The sequence below is a fragment of the Mirounga angustirostris genome, unplaced genomic scaffold (genome assembly GCF_029215605.1).
Source record: "Mirounga angustirostris isolate CCGP_5_RB_7025 unplaced genomic scaffold, mMirAng1.0.hap1 SCAF_4, whole genome shotgun sequence".
Taxonomy (NCBI): domain Eukaryota; kingdom Metazoa; phylum Chordata; class Mammalia; order Carnivora; family Phocidae; genus Mirounga; species Mirounga angustirostris.
In genome coordinates, this window is record NW_026991712.1 from 108,748,247 (window position 1) to 108,764,006 (window position 15,760).

A 15,760-nucleotide genomic window follows, 5' to 3' on the forward strand; every position below is an offset into this window, starting at 1 on the left:
TGGAACTTTTAGAATTATACCTGGGCTGTATCTTTCCATGTCAGTAACTGTTAATTTTTTTAGAACTAGTTATTTATCCCATATAGTTTATTATGATTTGAAACTTACTTTTATTGACTTTCTCTTTTGATTTCAAATTGGTTTTCATATACTTGAGATTATTTTAGAGAACTAATTTTGAAACCTTTTCAAAGCTTTAGCAGTTGTACTAATTTTGTATAAAATTAATTTATTGTATTTACCCCATTTTAAAAATTAATAAGACTTCTGTGATAGCTGTATCATAGGACATTTTTATTTTGTTACTGTTGAATTCATACTGTCAATTTTAATGAATCCTACCCAATTAAAGTGGTGTGCATATTTTTCATGAGTCCATAATCAATATAATCAATTATATTTTTACATAATTGCATAGATATAATTTTATCTCAGGATGTTGGAGGATTAATGCGTTTTTTTTAATATGTTGCAGAAATGCGAGAAGCTGGAGAATAATTTTGATGACATCAAGCACACGACTCTTAGTGAGCGAGGAGCTCTCCGAGAAGCAATGAGGTAAGTCTGGGTCACCATAGCAACAGTCACAGATGTGGTAAAGAAAAAGTCATTCTTCATTATTGGGGGAACAAATGAGTTCATTGCCACCATTCAGCTCTGTTCTCTAAGGTATTAATTTGTCAGTGGAGAGACTTCCCTTGAGGCTGTACTTTGGTTTTGAAGCTGCATAAATGTTAAGCCTCAGTGCACAGTAAAAAATGTAAATGTTTAATTTGTTACTTAAAATGCTTAAGGGGTGTCTTGTTTTATATTTATACTAAACTGTGTGATTGAATGGAAATATTGTTCATCTAAATTCTGCCTGAATATAAAAAAAAATAAACAGTACAATCGTGGTTAAACTGAGTAGTATTTTCTCCTAATTAATATTTAATTTAAAAAGAGGTACTTAAAATTTCATATTCTGTTAGATTTTATAGGATTATATCAGTGTTTTTAAACTGATTTACATTTTCACACTTTTATAGAGCGTATGGATTAACTTTTTTTAAATATAACGAGATTGATGTTTTTTTTTTTCTTTTTTCGCTTCTTAACATTACTATTTCTAAATATTTCTCTGAAATCTCCCCAAACTTGATACCTTTTTAATAACTTTTAGGAAGCCGTCTTTAAACCCATCTTTTACTAGACATTAAAAATGTGTGAGAAATAAAACTCATCACCCTTAGAGCTAGAAAACAACAAATGAGATTGATTTTAAAAGTTTTGAGCTGAACATTTCAGTGAGATAATTTCTAATATATTTGTACAGAAATAGTATATTTACCTCTCTTTAGCCTATGAAACTACAATTGGTTTTTAAAATATATATCCTTCTATCAATGTTATTTTTTTTTAAGCATCTTAAGGTTAAAAATAATTTAAAAATAAGAGAAAGTATAAACCTATGAGGCTTCCTAGAAGGGTGACTTGGGTACAATTTTGTTATTGCTAGCACGCAGTTACCATATACTTTAGTTTAGAAGCTGCTCTCATTTAGTAACCTTCCTTTTACCATGCAAGCAGCAGGGGAAAGTAATTAAATTTAATAGAAGCTGCCCTCATATTGAAGCCACTTCTATTTAAAACCACAGGGGGAGGTAATTAAATTTAATGGGAACAGTAGCTTCTACACAAAGATACATGGTACTTCTGTATAGACGATTATGATGTCACAAAAAGAGGAATAATATATTACTAGTACTGAGAAATTACCAGCTGGAGCAAGTGAGCCTATTTTATTGTTAACATCTCCACTAATAAAAAAAGAGGGAAAAATAGAACTGAGTATGCAATAGAGACTTAGCACCTATAAAATGCAATCAGACATTCACAGAAAGTTAGTTTTTAAAAAATAGTAATAAATTAAAAATAAGGTATAAAATGTATTGTGGAGAAAGCCAGTGCAGAATTTATGAATGAACTCCTGTTTTTCAATATAGTCTTTATCCTGTATCTAAAACTACCACAGTTGTAAGTTGAAGACATCATTTTTGTACATGCTTATTACAATAATTTTGAATATATTAAGTGTGCACACTAATATTTATCTAGAAAACTACAGTTATTCTCTGTAGTTTTTGTATCTATTCAGTTTGAAGTAAACACACAGACACACAGGAAGACAAAGAGAATGCCAGCTCTGAAGCTTTGAATAAAAGAAGTGAAGGCCTAAAACATAGAAGGAATTACAAAGGGGCAATGTGAATGAAAATGGATGTGACTGAGGGAAATATAATGAACAAGGAAAGGACATGTAATTAGTATAGAAAATTTGTTATCAAGGAAAACTAAACTGAGTTATGGGAGAACTGTGTATGAAGAGATTATTCTGCCAAATTTGTAATACTTTCCATTTTAGAAAACACCAGGATATTCTGCTTTTTAACACGTAGAGGTGAACTAATAAGAAAAATAAGTATAACGTGGTTGGAGTAACCTGTCAGTCACTCATGCTATCAGATAAAGCAGTATTCTAGATAATTTAAATCAGCTTTTAATTATATGGCTGTATAATGTACTTTGTTTACATAAGCTGCATTTTTTACACATACACACATATTCACAGTGTTTAGATTCACTAAAATTTAGATTCACTCAAATAATTTAGTAACCAAAGTATTCAACAATTTAGTGTACTATGGGCCTGCCACTTTTGTTTTTCACCTTTACGGAATGTAGCAGGAGCTCATTCTTTTATATGTGAGATTATAGAAGCATGGGAAAAAAGTCGTGATGCTCTGTGACTAAGAGGAGAATGCATAAAAGGGCAAAAATTAGTTGTTCCCTCATCAGTGATCAATTTTTGCCTTATATGAAGGGTGTCTGGACCAAAGAAAACTATGGAGAGGGTAAGAAATTTGATGTAGGCCAATAAGATGGCCAGTTTTGCAGGTAGAGGGAATAGAGTTGAGCAGTCCTAGAGGCCTGCAGGTGCAAGGTGTATGTTTGGGAACAGTTAGCAGCTGATGTAAAGCACATTTTTTTCAAGCTCTTTTGAACATATGTTTCCCCATAAAACTTACATAGGCAGAATGTTTGAATCAGTAACATCTCTCCTTATATGTCAAGAATCCTTGGGTGGAAATGAAGCAGTATAAAGTTGGCAAAGATGATGGGAGCAATTCAGAAGCTCAGGGTGCTAGAAGGGGCAGTGGGAAACAGATATGAATAATTTGCTGAAAACCTCAGCATTGGGGCTGACCTTAGGAGGCTGACTGGAAATGTGTTCGTTACCATATTCTGGAGGCCAGTTACCTAGAACTAGCTTGCCATGATAAAGAATGTCAATTATTTCAGGAAGTCATGTTTTTAAGGAAGTGGAGTAACAGGATTAAATATAAAAATTGGAATTTTGTAGAATTCTAATGGGGAAGAAGTTACAGTGTAGGGATAGATACAGTCTTTCATTTATTTAATAAATATTTATTGGGCTTTTGTAATATACCAGGTGATGGGAATATAGAAATGAGTAAGAGACAGTTCCTGCCCTCAAGGAGCTATAGTCTAGTGGAGGAGACAGGTATAAAAATCAAATGCTTGATGTAAAGACTCAAGGCCCCAGTCTTTAGTCCTTTCTTTGGTTTCCAAAATTCTATGGTAGCTTTTTTTGGTCCATGGACATGGCCTAGCTCAGCTATGGGAACATTCTTTTCTCTCAGAAGCTTAGCCTCTGTAGAAGCCCTTGGGTGGCTCTGGACACCCACAGTGGTGTTCTTGTCTTAAGCATGTCTAGCCTGGAGAAGCTAGAACAGAAGTGGACTGAATCTGAAGATGGACATTTTCTGAGTGCTGTGTTTGGGCACTGTCACCAAGTTGGATATCCCTCCCTGTTTATTAAAGTTCTACTATTTTTATGAATGTAGAATAGGAAAGAGGATTCTGTTCTTGCTCAATTCTCTTTCGTCTCATCCAATATCTCTTCATGGCCAGTCTTTGCCATGCAGTCTTGAACATATCCTTTTCTCAGTATCCCAGCTCATGAATCATTTTTAGACCCCTCCTGTGCTTCCCTCTGATCCCAGATATGAAGACTTGTAGCCAGCTATCTTAAAACACAAGGGGCTACAACCTACTCTGGAATGTACTGGCTGAAAAAACATATCTGAACAGGTTTTAGCTAATCCTAGAATGGGAAAAAAATAATTAAAAAGTTTGTTTTTGCAGCAGAGGGTGCCATGGAGAGGATGAGAGACCTAGAGAAATCAGTGACCTCATTAAGATAAAGGTGGAAGGGTGTTGAGATCTACAAAGCAGGGGCATATGGTTGAGAAATATAGAAATATTTAGAAGGTAGATCTGATGAGACTTTGTGGCTTAGCTTCAGTAATTCATAACCCTGATTTAATCTGTGCTACTCTGTTTAAAACCTTTTAAAGTATCCTTACCCTTTTTGAATAAATTCTAACTTATTTGTGTGCCCAACTAGATAGTAGATTCCATGAGAGTAGGAGGATTGCTATTTTGCCCTTGTTTGTATTCTTAGCCTCACTGTAGTATTAGCATATAGTAGGTGCTCAATAATTATTTGTTGAATTCTTGATAAAGATAAAGATAAGAAGGAGAATCAGTAAGGGAAGTCAAATGTTTTTATTTTGAATATTTGGATATACATTAATATAGGGAGAGAAAAAAAGGATTAAGGAAGAGTAGGTTTTCAGATCAATTTGAGATAGCTACGGCAAACTCATATGTAAATTTGCAATAAGAAGAGGAAAAATATAATTCTACAACTCAGGAAAAATACTGGGGGTTGATCTGCACATTTGGGACTTGTTAAGTATTTTGATTTATGTAGCCATAGGAAAGGATGTGATTTCCAAGAATAGGACATCAAATCAGAAAGGAGGAGAGTTAACCAGATGCCTAAGAAAATATTGGGCTTAGGAAAATGTGTGTCACAAAGAAACATATTTTGAGATTTAAAAATTATAAATAACTTTCTCCAACAGAGTAAGCTGGAACTGTAAAATGGTGTGCCTGAGAAGAAAAGGGTGGGTGGCATTCCTGGGCAGTGTTCTGTGGCTCCTGGAGATATCTAGAGCAGTAGTGCCCAGTAGAACTTTCTGTGAACTGGAGTAGAACTGTCTTTAGTAGAAATATTCTATGTGTTTTTTTAGCATGATTGCCACTGGCCACCCATGGCTACTAGGCACCTTAATTATGGCTACTGTCACTGAAGAACTGAATATTTGATTTTATTTAACTTTTATTAATCTAAATGTAAATAGTTGTATGCAGTTAGAGGCTGTGATTTGGACAGCATCACCCTACAGGGATATGTTTGAGTTGCTAACATGACATTCATCCATCTGTCACTAATGGGATTCTCATCAGTGGAGTGAGTGGCTAGGGTAAGGCCAAACCATGTTCACACACATCACACATGTACATCATACACTGGCTTTCTCAAAAAATGAAGAGTAAAAGGTAGATTTGTAACACAGTAATGGTTGTAAAACCAAAATTAACAACAATGACATGATATGGAGGAGGTAAGAGACTATTATTCTCTAGGAGTATTAAAAACAATAATGCTCTAGGAATTAATAAAAGAATTTAGTAATGTGGTCAGATTTAAGTAAAGATGGAAACTTCTGAGGTTTTCTATGTATTACCCATAATGGTTGGTGGTTGCAATGGATGATCCTTGAATTTATTATATTTTAAGGTATCCCAAATCATCGAGGACATGTTGAATCACTCAATAGGTGGTATAAGAGGCGGTTGTTTTGTTATTTGGAAAAAAGAAATCACTTTATATTTTCATCTCACAGATGCTAAAGGATGTTTCATGTATATTAAAGAGCTAAATGAAATAAATGAAACAGCCAAAGTCCACTAGATATGGAAGTGACTTTTTTTTTTTTTTTTTTGAGGTTTGGATAGGGAAAGAGATGATAAGCTAAAAAGTAACTGAAGAAATCAGTAAGCTTTGCATTAAAAAAGCTTCTGTATGTGGAAAGAAATCATGAAATTAAAAGACAACAGCAGGGTACTATACTGCTGTGTGTTTAAGAGATTCAAAAAGATTAGGAGCTCAGTGGATAATTGGCAAAGTATGATTAAGAAATCTTTGAAAATATTCAACTGTAACAGCCAACAAAATGTAAGTTATATAAAAAGTGTACTAATTTCTTGATTACTGACGTTACTGCAGTTCAGTGGGGAGATTTTTGAGCCCTAGCAATGGAATGGCAAGACACCCATTTCTCATTCTCAGACCTCAAGAAGAGTGGAAATGATTGCTGCATTTAAGGAAAGGATTGCACCAATAGGTACGAAGAGCCTTAAAACAAACATACCCTTTCCATATTAATTTAACTTCCTGAAATAGATTATGCAGAAGACTTAAAAATTATGGACAACCTGAATCTGTTTCTGAAATTATTAGAATATAACAGCAAACAAATTGAATAGGACCTAGTCATCTATTAAGGAAATAAGGAGACGAGTACTATATATGCAATACATATGACTTATATTTATATATATGCATATGATTTTATATTTATATATAGATAAACTTAAATATATTTAGAAAATATATATTTAATATGTATGATATTTTACACACATACACATAATGGTAAATTGTGGCATATTTAATTCTATCTGGATATTAAAATGATCTTCACCACAGTGTTTTTTAGTAACACACGAATCCTCACATTAAAATGTTCACTGAAAAATGCCAGGAAACAAAATTGCATGTAGAACATTATCTCCACTGAATATAAAGAATGCAGAGAAAGAAGATGAGATTAAAATATAGTAAAATAGCTATGATATCTAGGTGATGGGCGAACAGATACTTTTTTCAGGCTTATAATTTTCTGTTCTAAATTTTCTGTAATGGAAGCATATTATGAATGATTTGAAAAATAATGAAGTAAGAAATGGAGAAATGGAAAGAATAAAGTATGAATACTAGGATAAGTGGTAAAAATCAGATTTTAGACTCCAACTGTGATTTTAGATAAATTAATCTTTTTTAGTCTTACTTTTTTGTAAACTAGGATCAAAAACTTAATAGAATTGATATGAAAAACAACAATAATGTAGGAGAAGATGCTTTGTAATTTATGAAACATTAGTAAGCATTTAATGGTGTTATAGTGATTATTTAAAAGAATTTACATATGTCACACATAATGGAATTGACTGGAAAACTTCAGTGTAGCCTTAGAATGTAGAATACCAGAGGGAATATTTCTTGTCTAGCTTACACAGAGTTTACTATAGTTCCATAGCTGTGTAGAAATATTGTACAGGATTTCTAAACATGATGACATAAGAAAAAAACATTTTAAAGACAGGAAAAAATGGATCTCTGGGGTAAATCTTTACTGTAAGATACTAGTGAATTTAGAGGTAAAATTCACAACTTCTTTTCGTCATATTTTCTCCTTATCGCTACCAGTTCAACCTTCTTATCATGCCAAAGTGATTTGATTTCTGTATTATCATATTTTGCACCTGTCTTAGACCCTGTAATAAATTCTAAACATCAAGGGTTAACGTGGAACCTTTTTAACATTATGTCTCTCTGTCCCCCTTTCAGTTCCAGAGGCAATAGTGGGATATGTTTAGTACATATATGAAATTGGAAGGTAATTCAATTGAATAACTTGAGAAAAGGGAGTGTCAAAATCTGAAAAAGAAATGGTACATATAGTTCATTAAGAACAAAAAGTAAATATGTGATATGAAAGTTTTAGACAATGATGTAAATTAATACATAAAAATATAGATTGGTCAGATTTATGGTTATACTTCTATGGCAAGAATATAAATTACATTTTTGGAATATGAACATTGCTAATCAGGGATTAGTATTTTAATTGCAGAGCCAACCAAACCCATTCAGTGACACCTGTTATATTTAGATTATTATTATGGAGATGAACTTCCAGGACATACATGAAATTTATTCCTCCTTTTTCTTTGGCTTCGTCACGTGTTAGGAATTCTGTCACTAGATGGTGATGTTGAGTTGCACAGTTTATGTTTCTGGCTTTTTTTCTGGTGTGTGTAATAGTAATTGTAGGTGTGCCATAAACACAGCCATTTTATACAGAGTTAAACAAAGTATAACTATATAGGCTTGGAAAATAGTTTTAAGAGATACAACCACATTCTAAATATTATTTAAGTCAAAAGGTTAACATTGCTTTAATGTGCTTGTTTCTTTACTTTAGACTCATTAGACTTCGAGAGGTGGAAGAAATACAAATAACAATCTAAACTTTTCATTAAAGACTCAGGTCTTAAGGAGAGATTCAGAGACATTTAAAAGTGGTATTTTCCACTTATTCTCTTCTAGACATGTTAGTCTAAAAAGTACATCTTTAATTTCACTTCTCTGTTAATATCCAGTGGTAATGGGACTGTTTACCAACTGATCTAAGGGTTGTGTTACTCCTGGTACCTAGCTGCTTATTGTTATAATAATGTTTTTAGTTATATTAAGATTGCATCCCTTCCTAAGCATAATGGATAAACTACACTAGTATTTCTTTAAGTGGTAGTTCTACATGAACTGGAGTAAAAACTGTTTCTATGTAGTTTTGTCTATCTGAATAAGACTTGAAGATAACAATATAAACATTATCCTACTTAATCTTATTTTTGTAGGTAAATTTGTGTGTATGCATATGTTATATATGTGTAAATGTGTGTGGTTGTATATGTAATTGTGTACCTTCTGTCTCTCTCTCTCTCTCTGTCTAAATCTTCCCTTCCCAGTCAGGGAAATCTTGCAGTATGATAGTATTTTGAATTTGGAGATCCTATGCTTTTTAGACATATCTATTAGGATTACAAAGACTTATGTACAAGAGGGTTCAATGAAATTCTTTTATAATAGTAAAAAAGGGAAAAGGGGAGGAGAAGACAACCTAAATATTTATGAATAGTGAGTTGATAATTTAAAAAATGAATGTAAGGCATGAAAAAATTTGAAATGTCATTGAAGTAAAATATAAGATGAGGAAGTATTAACAAAATACTTCTAGTAAAATCATCAGATTGTTAAATAGTATGGAAAGTAAATACATTTTTTTTCAAAAATCTGGATGTGTTATATAATGCCGTCAATGATTACAGATGGCTTAACAGTTCATACATATTTTTTTGCTTTCAAAGTTTTCAAAAATAGACATTATAATCATAAATACCATGTATATGTGTGTATCTGTGTTTGTTTTCTAACTATATGAAAAGTTTGACCTGTGAGATTAGATTCAGAAGCAATGTGTTAATTTTCTATTTTAATCAGATTTCTTGATCCTTCATAATTATATTTCTGCAAGTCTTCTTTCACTAAAGAGATCAGCAAGTATCTCTCTAGAAAGTTACCCCTCCCCCCCGCCATGTCAGCAAATTACAAGAGTGTCCTCTTCTATGCAGAGGAGAATATTTTGTCTTTATCGTTTCTTTTATAAAGAGGCACATATTCCACCATACCCACAGTAGGTTCCTGCATTTAGTCATCTAACATATGCGTGTGGTGACCGAGCTGAATATCTTAAGATTTTGTGGAATCTAGACACAAAATTGTGCTATCACTTTTTCTAGATAATGATGATATGACTACTGTAATAAATAGTACTGGAATACAGCTTAGAAAATGTAGGTTAGGTATTAGGGAAATGATTAATTACCTAAAAATATATGAAATTAATTACATTTGATTATATATTCTATGTAATTAAGTTTATGCAATTTGTGTAATATGAATATATGTATATATACATACACATATTTGATACACATATACATATGGGTACACACAAACATATGTTTGGTATCATCTATTTACAGTATAAATTACGGATGTTACTTTCATTCACTTCAGGGGCGAATGAAAGCAAGATTTGTCATTTAATTTTGGATGGACCAAAGATATTTTAATTTTTCACTATTCATGGGAAATAGGAGAAAAGTCCTGTATTAATTCTCAGTAATGTTTATTAATAAAATTAAATATATGCTTAGCATTAATACTTCTGAATTATTTATGGATTTGGTAGTGATTGGTATATATGAATTTGGAACTATGTTGATTTACAAATCTTTTTGTCTACTTTGAATTTTATTTTATTTTATTTTATTTTATTTTTTTAAAGATTTTATTTATTTATTTGACAGAGAGAGATATAGCGAGAGCAGGAACACAAGCAGGGGGAGTGGGAGAGGGAGAAGCAGGCTCCCCGCTGAGCAGGGAGCCCGATGCGGGGCTCGATCCCAGGACCCTGGGATCACGACCCGAGCCGAAGGCAGACGCTTAACGACTGAGCCACCCAGGCGCCCCTACTTTGAATTTTAATTAGAACTTGAATATGAGAAATATTGATCATGTATTTATCAATGATAAATTTTTTGAAACAACAGCACAGATGAAATCAGGCATAGGTTAATTTAATTATATATTTATAAAATGCATTATCATATTCATTAGTCTAAACATTTGTTCATTTAACCCGGTGCCTACTATGTACTAGACACTATTTAAAAGGAGTATTTATAGAAGTATTTAAAAGGAGTATTTAAAATTGTAACTACCATTTTATGACAACTCAGTAACTTTAGAATGATAAAGCCAGAAAAGAAAATATGAATCACTGGTAAAGTGGATGTTTATATTTAAAACAACAAATTAACAGCAGTATACATAAATAGAATTTAGCCATGCTAACAAAAAAAATTGCATTTTCCCCTTAGTAGCTTAAGACTGTGTATTAAAGACTAGAAAGGAAGGGATACAGCTTTTGTTTTGCTACCAAGGAAAAGTGCAGAGCTAAGTCTTACTCTAGAATGCTTATCATTTTAGATACAGACTTTGAATGAGCAGCTAATAGCTAAAATTATTTAGGAGATAAAAATTGGTACTGTGAGGATTAGCTTTAATTTTAAGTATCCATAATTGAAGTGCCACATTATGATTTTAATGTTATGATAATCTTGTTAACAAGCTGTTGTGTATATACTATCATATTTTAATGTAGTTGCAAAGCTTAAGTAAACCATAAAGTAAATTGCTTTTTGAATCAGGCTTTTACAAGTGGAAAATTAGTGGTTTACATGTTTTGAATACATATTTTGTAATTATGCTTGGCATTTTCTGCAACTTAAGAAGAATAATAGAATGGGTTTATAGATAATACATTATTGTTCATAACACATTGGCATCTTTTGTTATTGCCCATTCTAATTAGCTTGGGTTTATTCCACATGTACTATAAAATAATAACTGATTCTATTTCTTTTTCTGTGATAGTCTTCTCTTCTGGAAGATATACATTGTAGTTTAGTTATGCTATTTCTCATTTCTCAATTATCAGCACATTAACTTTTAACAGAAAATTAATACCTTTTCTTATCTAGTATTTGTACAGGTTATTTATGATATATACTGAATTACAGCCATTGGCAGTGTTTGGGTTTATTAATCTTTGGGGAAGGGAAAAAGTGTCTTATTCTGATAATTGGTGAAGATAGTAAGTTAGACTTTTTTCTGACTTTGTAACTTCAGTTGACAAATAACAAAGCATGGCAATTTGATAGTCTAAAATAGAAATAAGCACACTTGTGGGGCACCTAGGTGACTCAGTCAGTTAAGCCTCTGACTCTTGGTTTCAGCTCAGGTCGTGATCTCAGGGTCCTGGGATGGAGCCCCATGGCAGGCTCTGCGCTCAGCGGGGGGTCTGCTTGAGATTTCTCTCTTCCTCTCCCTCTGCCCCTCCCTTCTGCTCATGCTCTCCTTCTCTCAAAGAAATAAACAAAATATTTTTTTTAAAAAAAGAAGAAGCAAACTTCTACATAAACGTCCATATAGTAAATACTTTCTACTTTCTGCTACATACAGTCTCTGTTGTTGTTATTCCTGTAGTGCAAAACCAGACACATAGACAATATGTGAACTAATAAGTGTGGCTGCATTGGTGTGGCTGTGTTCTAATAAAATGTTACAGAAACAAGCAGCCAGGTGGATTTGTCCCATGGGTCATAGTTTATTGACCTCTGGTTAAGAGCAGACTTGACGTAAATCAATTAAAATAAATTTCAGGTGCACCTGGGTGGCTCAGTCAGTTAAGTGTCTGCCTTTGGCTCAGGTCATGATCTCAGGGTCGTGGGATCGAGCCCCGCGTTGGGCTCCCTGCCCAGCAGGGAGTCTGCTTCTCCCTCTCTCTGCTCATGCCATCTCTCTCAAAAAAAAAAATAAATAAAATCTTAAAATAAATAAAATAAAATAAATTTCAAAAAATAATTTGGTAAATATGTTAACGAATTTGTGATTGTCTCTGATAGATTAATACTGAGAAATAGTACGAAGCTCTTCCAATTTTATTAACAAAGATGACTATAGAACATTTACTGAGTGTCACTATTTCCCAGTTTCTGGGCTATTCCTAGAAATTGAAGAAGTTGCACTTCCTAGTTTGCTCGTTCAAGCAAACAAGCATAATTCACAGATAAATCACCAATTGCAATTGTAAAATCACCAATATGCAACCAATATGAGGTCTTGGTGTCAGTGCCACTGAATCAATTAAAATTAATTTGTTATGTTTATGGTTTAGAGTTAAAATGTGGACTAACCCCTGAAGAACCATCTACACTATGAAACAGTATAATGTTACTCTTCATTTTGGCACCAGTTTGCCACAATGTGGTACCTATAAAAATACAACACTGTGATATCTTAGTTTGTTAATTATTCTTATAAATGTGTGAAGAATCATGGCATCTACTAAAGTTACATACATGATATCTGATATTGATTGGAAAATATTATGAAATGTTCCATGAGCCATTATTTTAACTCCTTTATAAAGTTTTATACCCATGGAACCATCAAAGGAACTGCCTTCATTTCAAAAATTTAACCAATCTATAGATCTGTGAATTATAAATAATTGATTTTCTTCTAGTCCACAAAGAACTTTTTTTAGTATTAAATGAGATGCCATATGAGATACTCTGAGGTCTTTTTAAAAAATGCCCTTGATGTTTAAATTTCAGTCATCCAAATGTTTTCCAAAGAACCTCCTAAGAAAATTAGTTTAATTTAGTACATTTCCTCACTTTTAGCCCTATAGGTCTCTCCCATTTTAAGGGCCATTATTTTGGAATGCAAATAGAAGAAATAATAGTCATTTTATCTTGAAATCTTCCATAATATCAACTTTCATCAAGTTTTAGTACAAATGGGTGTTTGTCATTGGACTACAGAAGTAATACTTTTAATGGATATCAGTGCTGTTTACAGATCAATCATCTTGCCAATATCTTCCTCTATCTTTCAGGAGACGTTAGAAAAATCTTTTTATTTTCATTATTATTTTTTAAGATGGGAAAGAAAAATGATTTACAATAAGGTTAAATTACTTACTGGTATTATATTTGTCATTGTCATATTTTCCCCCCGTATTTCATTTTTCCTTCATCCCCTTAGAAATTATTTATAATTTCATATTCTGTGAGAGAATATTGCTTGAGACATTTCTCACCCAGGGGTAAGAATTGTGTTGAAATTTAAACAGTTTGGATGAAAAAGCTGTTTTGGAGATCAGATTTTTTCTTTTTAAAAGAGCGAAACAAGATTTTTTTCCATGCAAAGAAAAAACTTACTGGGTTTGACACATAATTATAATTAAATGACTGTGAATAAAATATATTAATAATTCATTATTTTTTTCTTTTTCAGTTTTTATTTAAATTCCAGTTAGTTAACATACCGTGTAATATTAGTTGCAGTTGTAGAATTTAGTGATTCATCACTTACATACAATACCCAGTGCTCCTCACAAGTGCACTCCTTAATACGCATCACCCATTCATCCTATGCAACCACCCACCCCTCCTCTGGCAATCCTCAGTTTATCCTTTATAAGAGTCTGTCTTATGGTTTGCCACATGGCTTGAAAAAGAGAGAGGCAAACCACAAATAATTTAAAAAGCATTAGATGCCAGTTTGAACCAGTCACTACCATTAATTAAAATCTGAGAATCATTCCTTGAGTTGGGTCATTTCATTAAAATGAAAGTCTAGGGCGCCTGGGTGGCTCGCTCAGTTGGTTAAGTGACTGCCTTCGGCTCAGGTCATGATCCTGGAGTCCCAAGATCGAGTCCCACATTGGGCTCCCTGCTCAGCAGGGGGTCTGCTTCTCCCTCTGACCCTCCCCCCTCTCATGTGCTCTCTCTCATTCTCTCTCTCTCAAATAAATAAATAAAATCTTTAAAAAAATTTTTTTTAAAATAAAAAAATAATAAAATAAAAAAATAAAATGAAAGTCTACTATTATTTGTTATTAATATAAGGCTTATACTGCAATTCATATTTATTCAAGATTATTCTGCCCATCTGAAATCTTTAAAGAATTGATGTTCTTTCAGTACTTCTACCAAAAATCTGCATGATTTTAAGGGTCGTAACAAACATATTTGTCACATAATTTTTCTATAGATGATGTAGTTATTTCAAAAAGATATCATGTCTATATCAATTCTAATAAATGCTATTTGTAACCTATAACTATGAGCAAACTAGGACTTTCTAGATATATCTAAATTATTGCATGCCTCATTATTATTTTATATTTAATATTTATATTATTTTATCATTTTGTCTGATTATATATAACAACAAATGCAGTTTAAATGTGATGATACATGGAACCTTGAATGCACACTGGAATCATCTTGGGGAGGATAGGACTTTTTAAAGTATTTAAAATAGGTATAGCAGTATGCCTTAAAAAAGTAGTATACCTTAAAAAGCAGTATACCTTACCCATACCATCCCCAATATCTAAGCCAAACTCCAGTCTAATTAAATGAAATTGTGTGTGTGTGTGGGGGGAGACTATAGTTAGTATCAGTATTTTTAAAGCATCCCAAGTAATTCCAGAATGGAGCCAAGGTTGAGGACTACGCTTCCATTTGGTCTCCATGAAGGCTATTCTGCACAAAGCAGCCAGAAACATCTTATTAATTTATCAAATCATGTTTCTTCTTCACTCAAAACCCCTCAGTGACTTCCTACATCACTTGGAGTAAAAGGGAAAATTCCAACAATGCCCTATATAATCTGGATCCTCTCCACTGTCTCCTCAACTTTATATTTTATGACTCAGTTTCTCACTTACTTTCAGCCACAGTGGCCTAAATACTTAGAAATTAAACAATACATTTCAAAATAACCATGGAACAGAGAAGAAATCACAGGGATATTTAAAAAAAATATTTGGAGCTGAATAATAATGAAAATAAAACATCAAAATTTTATAGATGCAATTAAAGCATAATTTAGAGGAAAGTTTACAGCCACTTTGGGCAGTAGTTTTACAGTTTATTGTAAAACTAACTGTCCTTGCCATTTTTACCATAATTGAAAAATGATTATGGATATATAAATCATTATTTTAAATAATAAAAAGAATAAAAAAACCCAAATTAAAAAAAAATGTTTTACCTAATAGGATCAGGAATAAGGTAAAAAATGTTTTACCTAATAGGATCAGGAATAAGGTTAACAGTCCATTTCAGTACCTTACTAGAATCCTAGCTAATGCAATAAGATAATCAAAAGAAATAAAAGGTATACTGATTGGGAAAGGAGAAATAGAACTGTATTTGTTTACAGATGACGTGATTGTTTATGTAGAAAATCTGACAAAATGATGAAAAAACCCCATTGGAATTAACAAGGAAT

At 32.5% G+C, this 15,760-nt stretch overlaps 1 protein-coding gene across 2 annotated transcripts in view; it reads left to right on the forward strand.

The window, feature by feature from the left end:
* DPYD (dihydropyrimidine dehydrogenase) overlaps window positions 1-15,760 on the forward strand; it is an 800,443-nt gene that overhangs the window by 99,513 nt on the left and 685,170 nt on the right. For both annotated transcript variants that reach the window (XM_054512729.2, XM_045897134.3), the window contains exon 3: window positions 476-558. In XM_054512729.2, coding sequence (XP_054368704.1) covers window positions 476-558 — 83 coding nt within the window. The remainder of the gene's footprint in view (window positions 1-475; window positions 559-15,760) is intronic.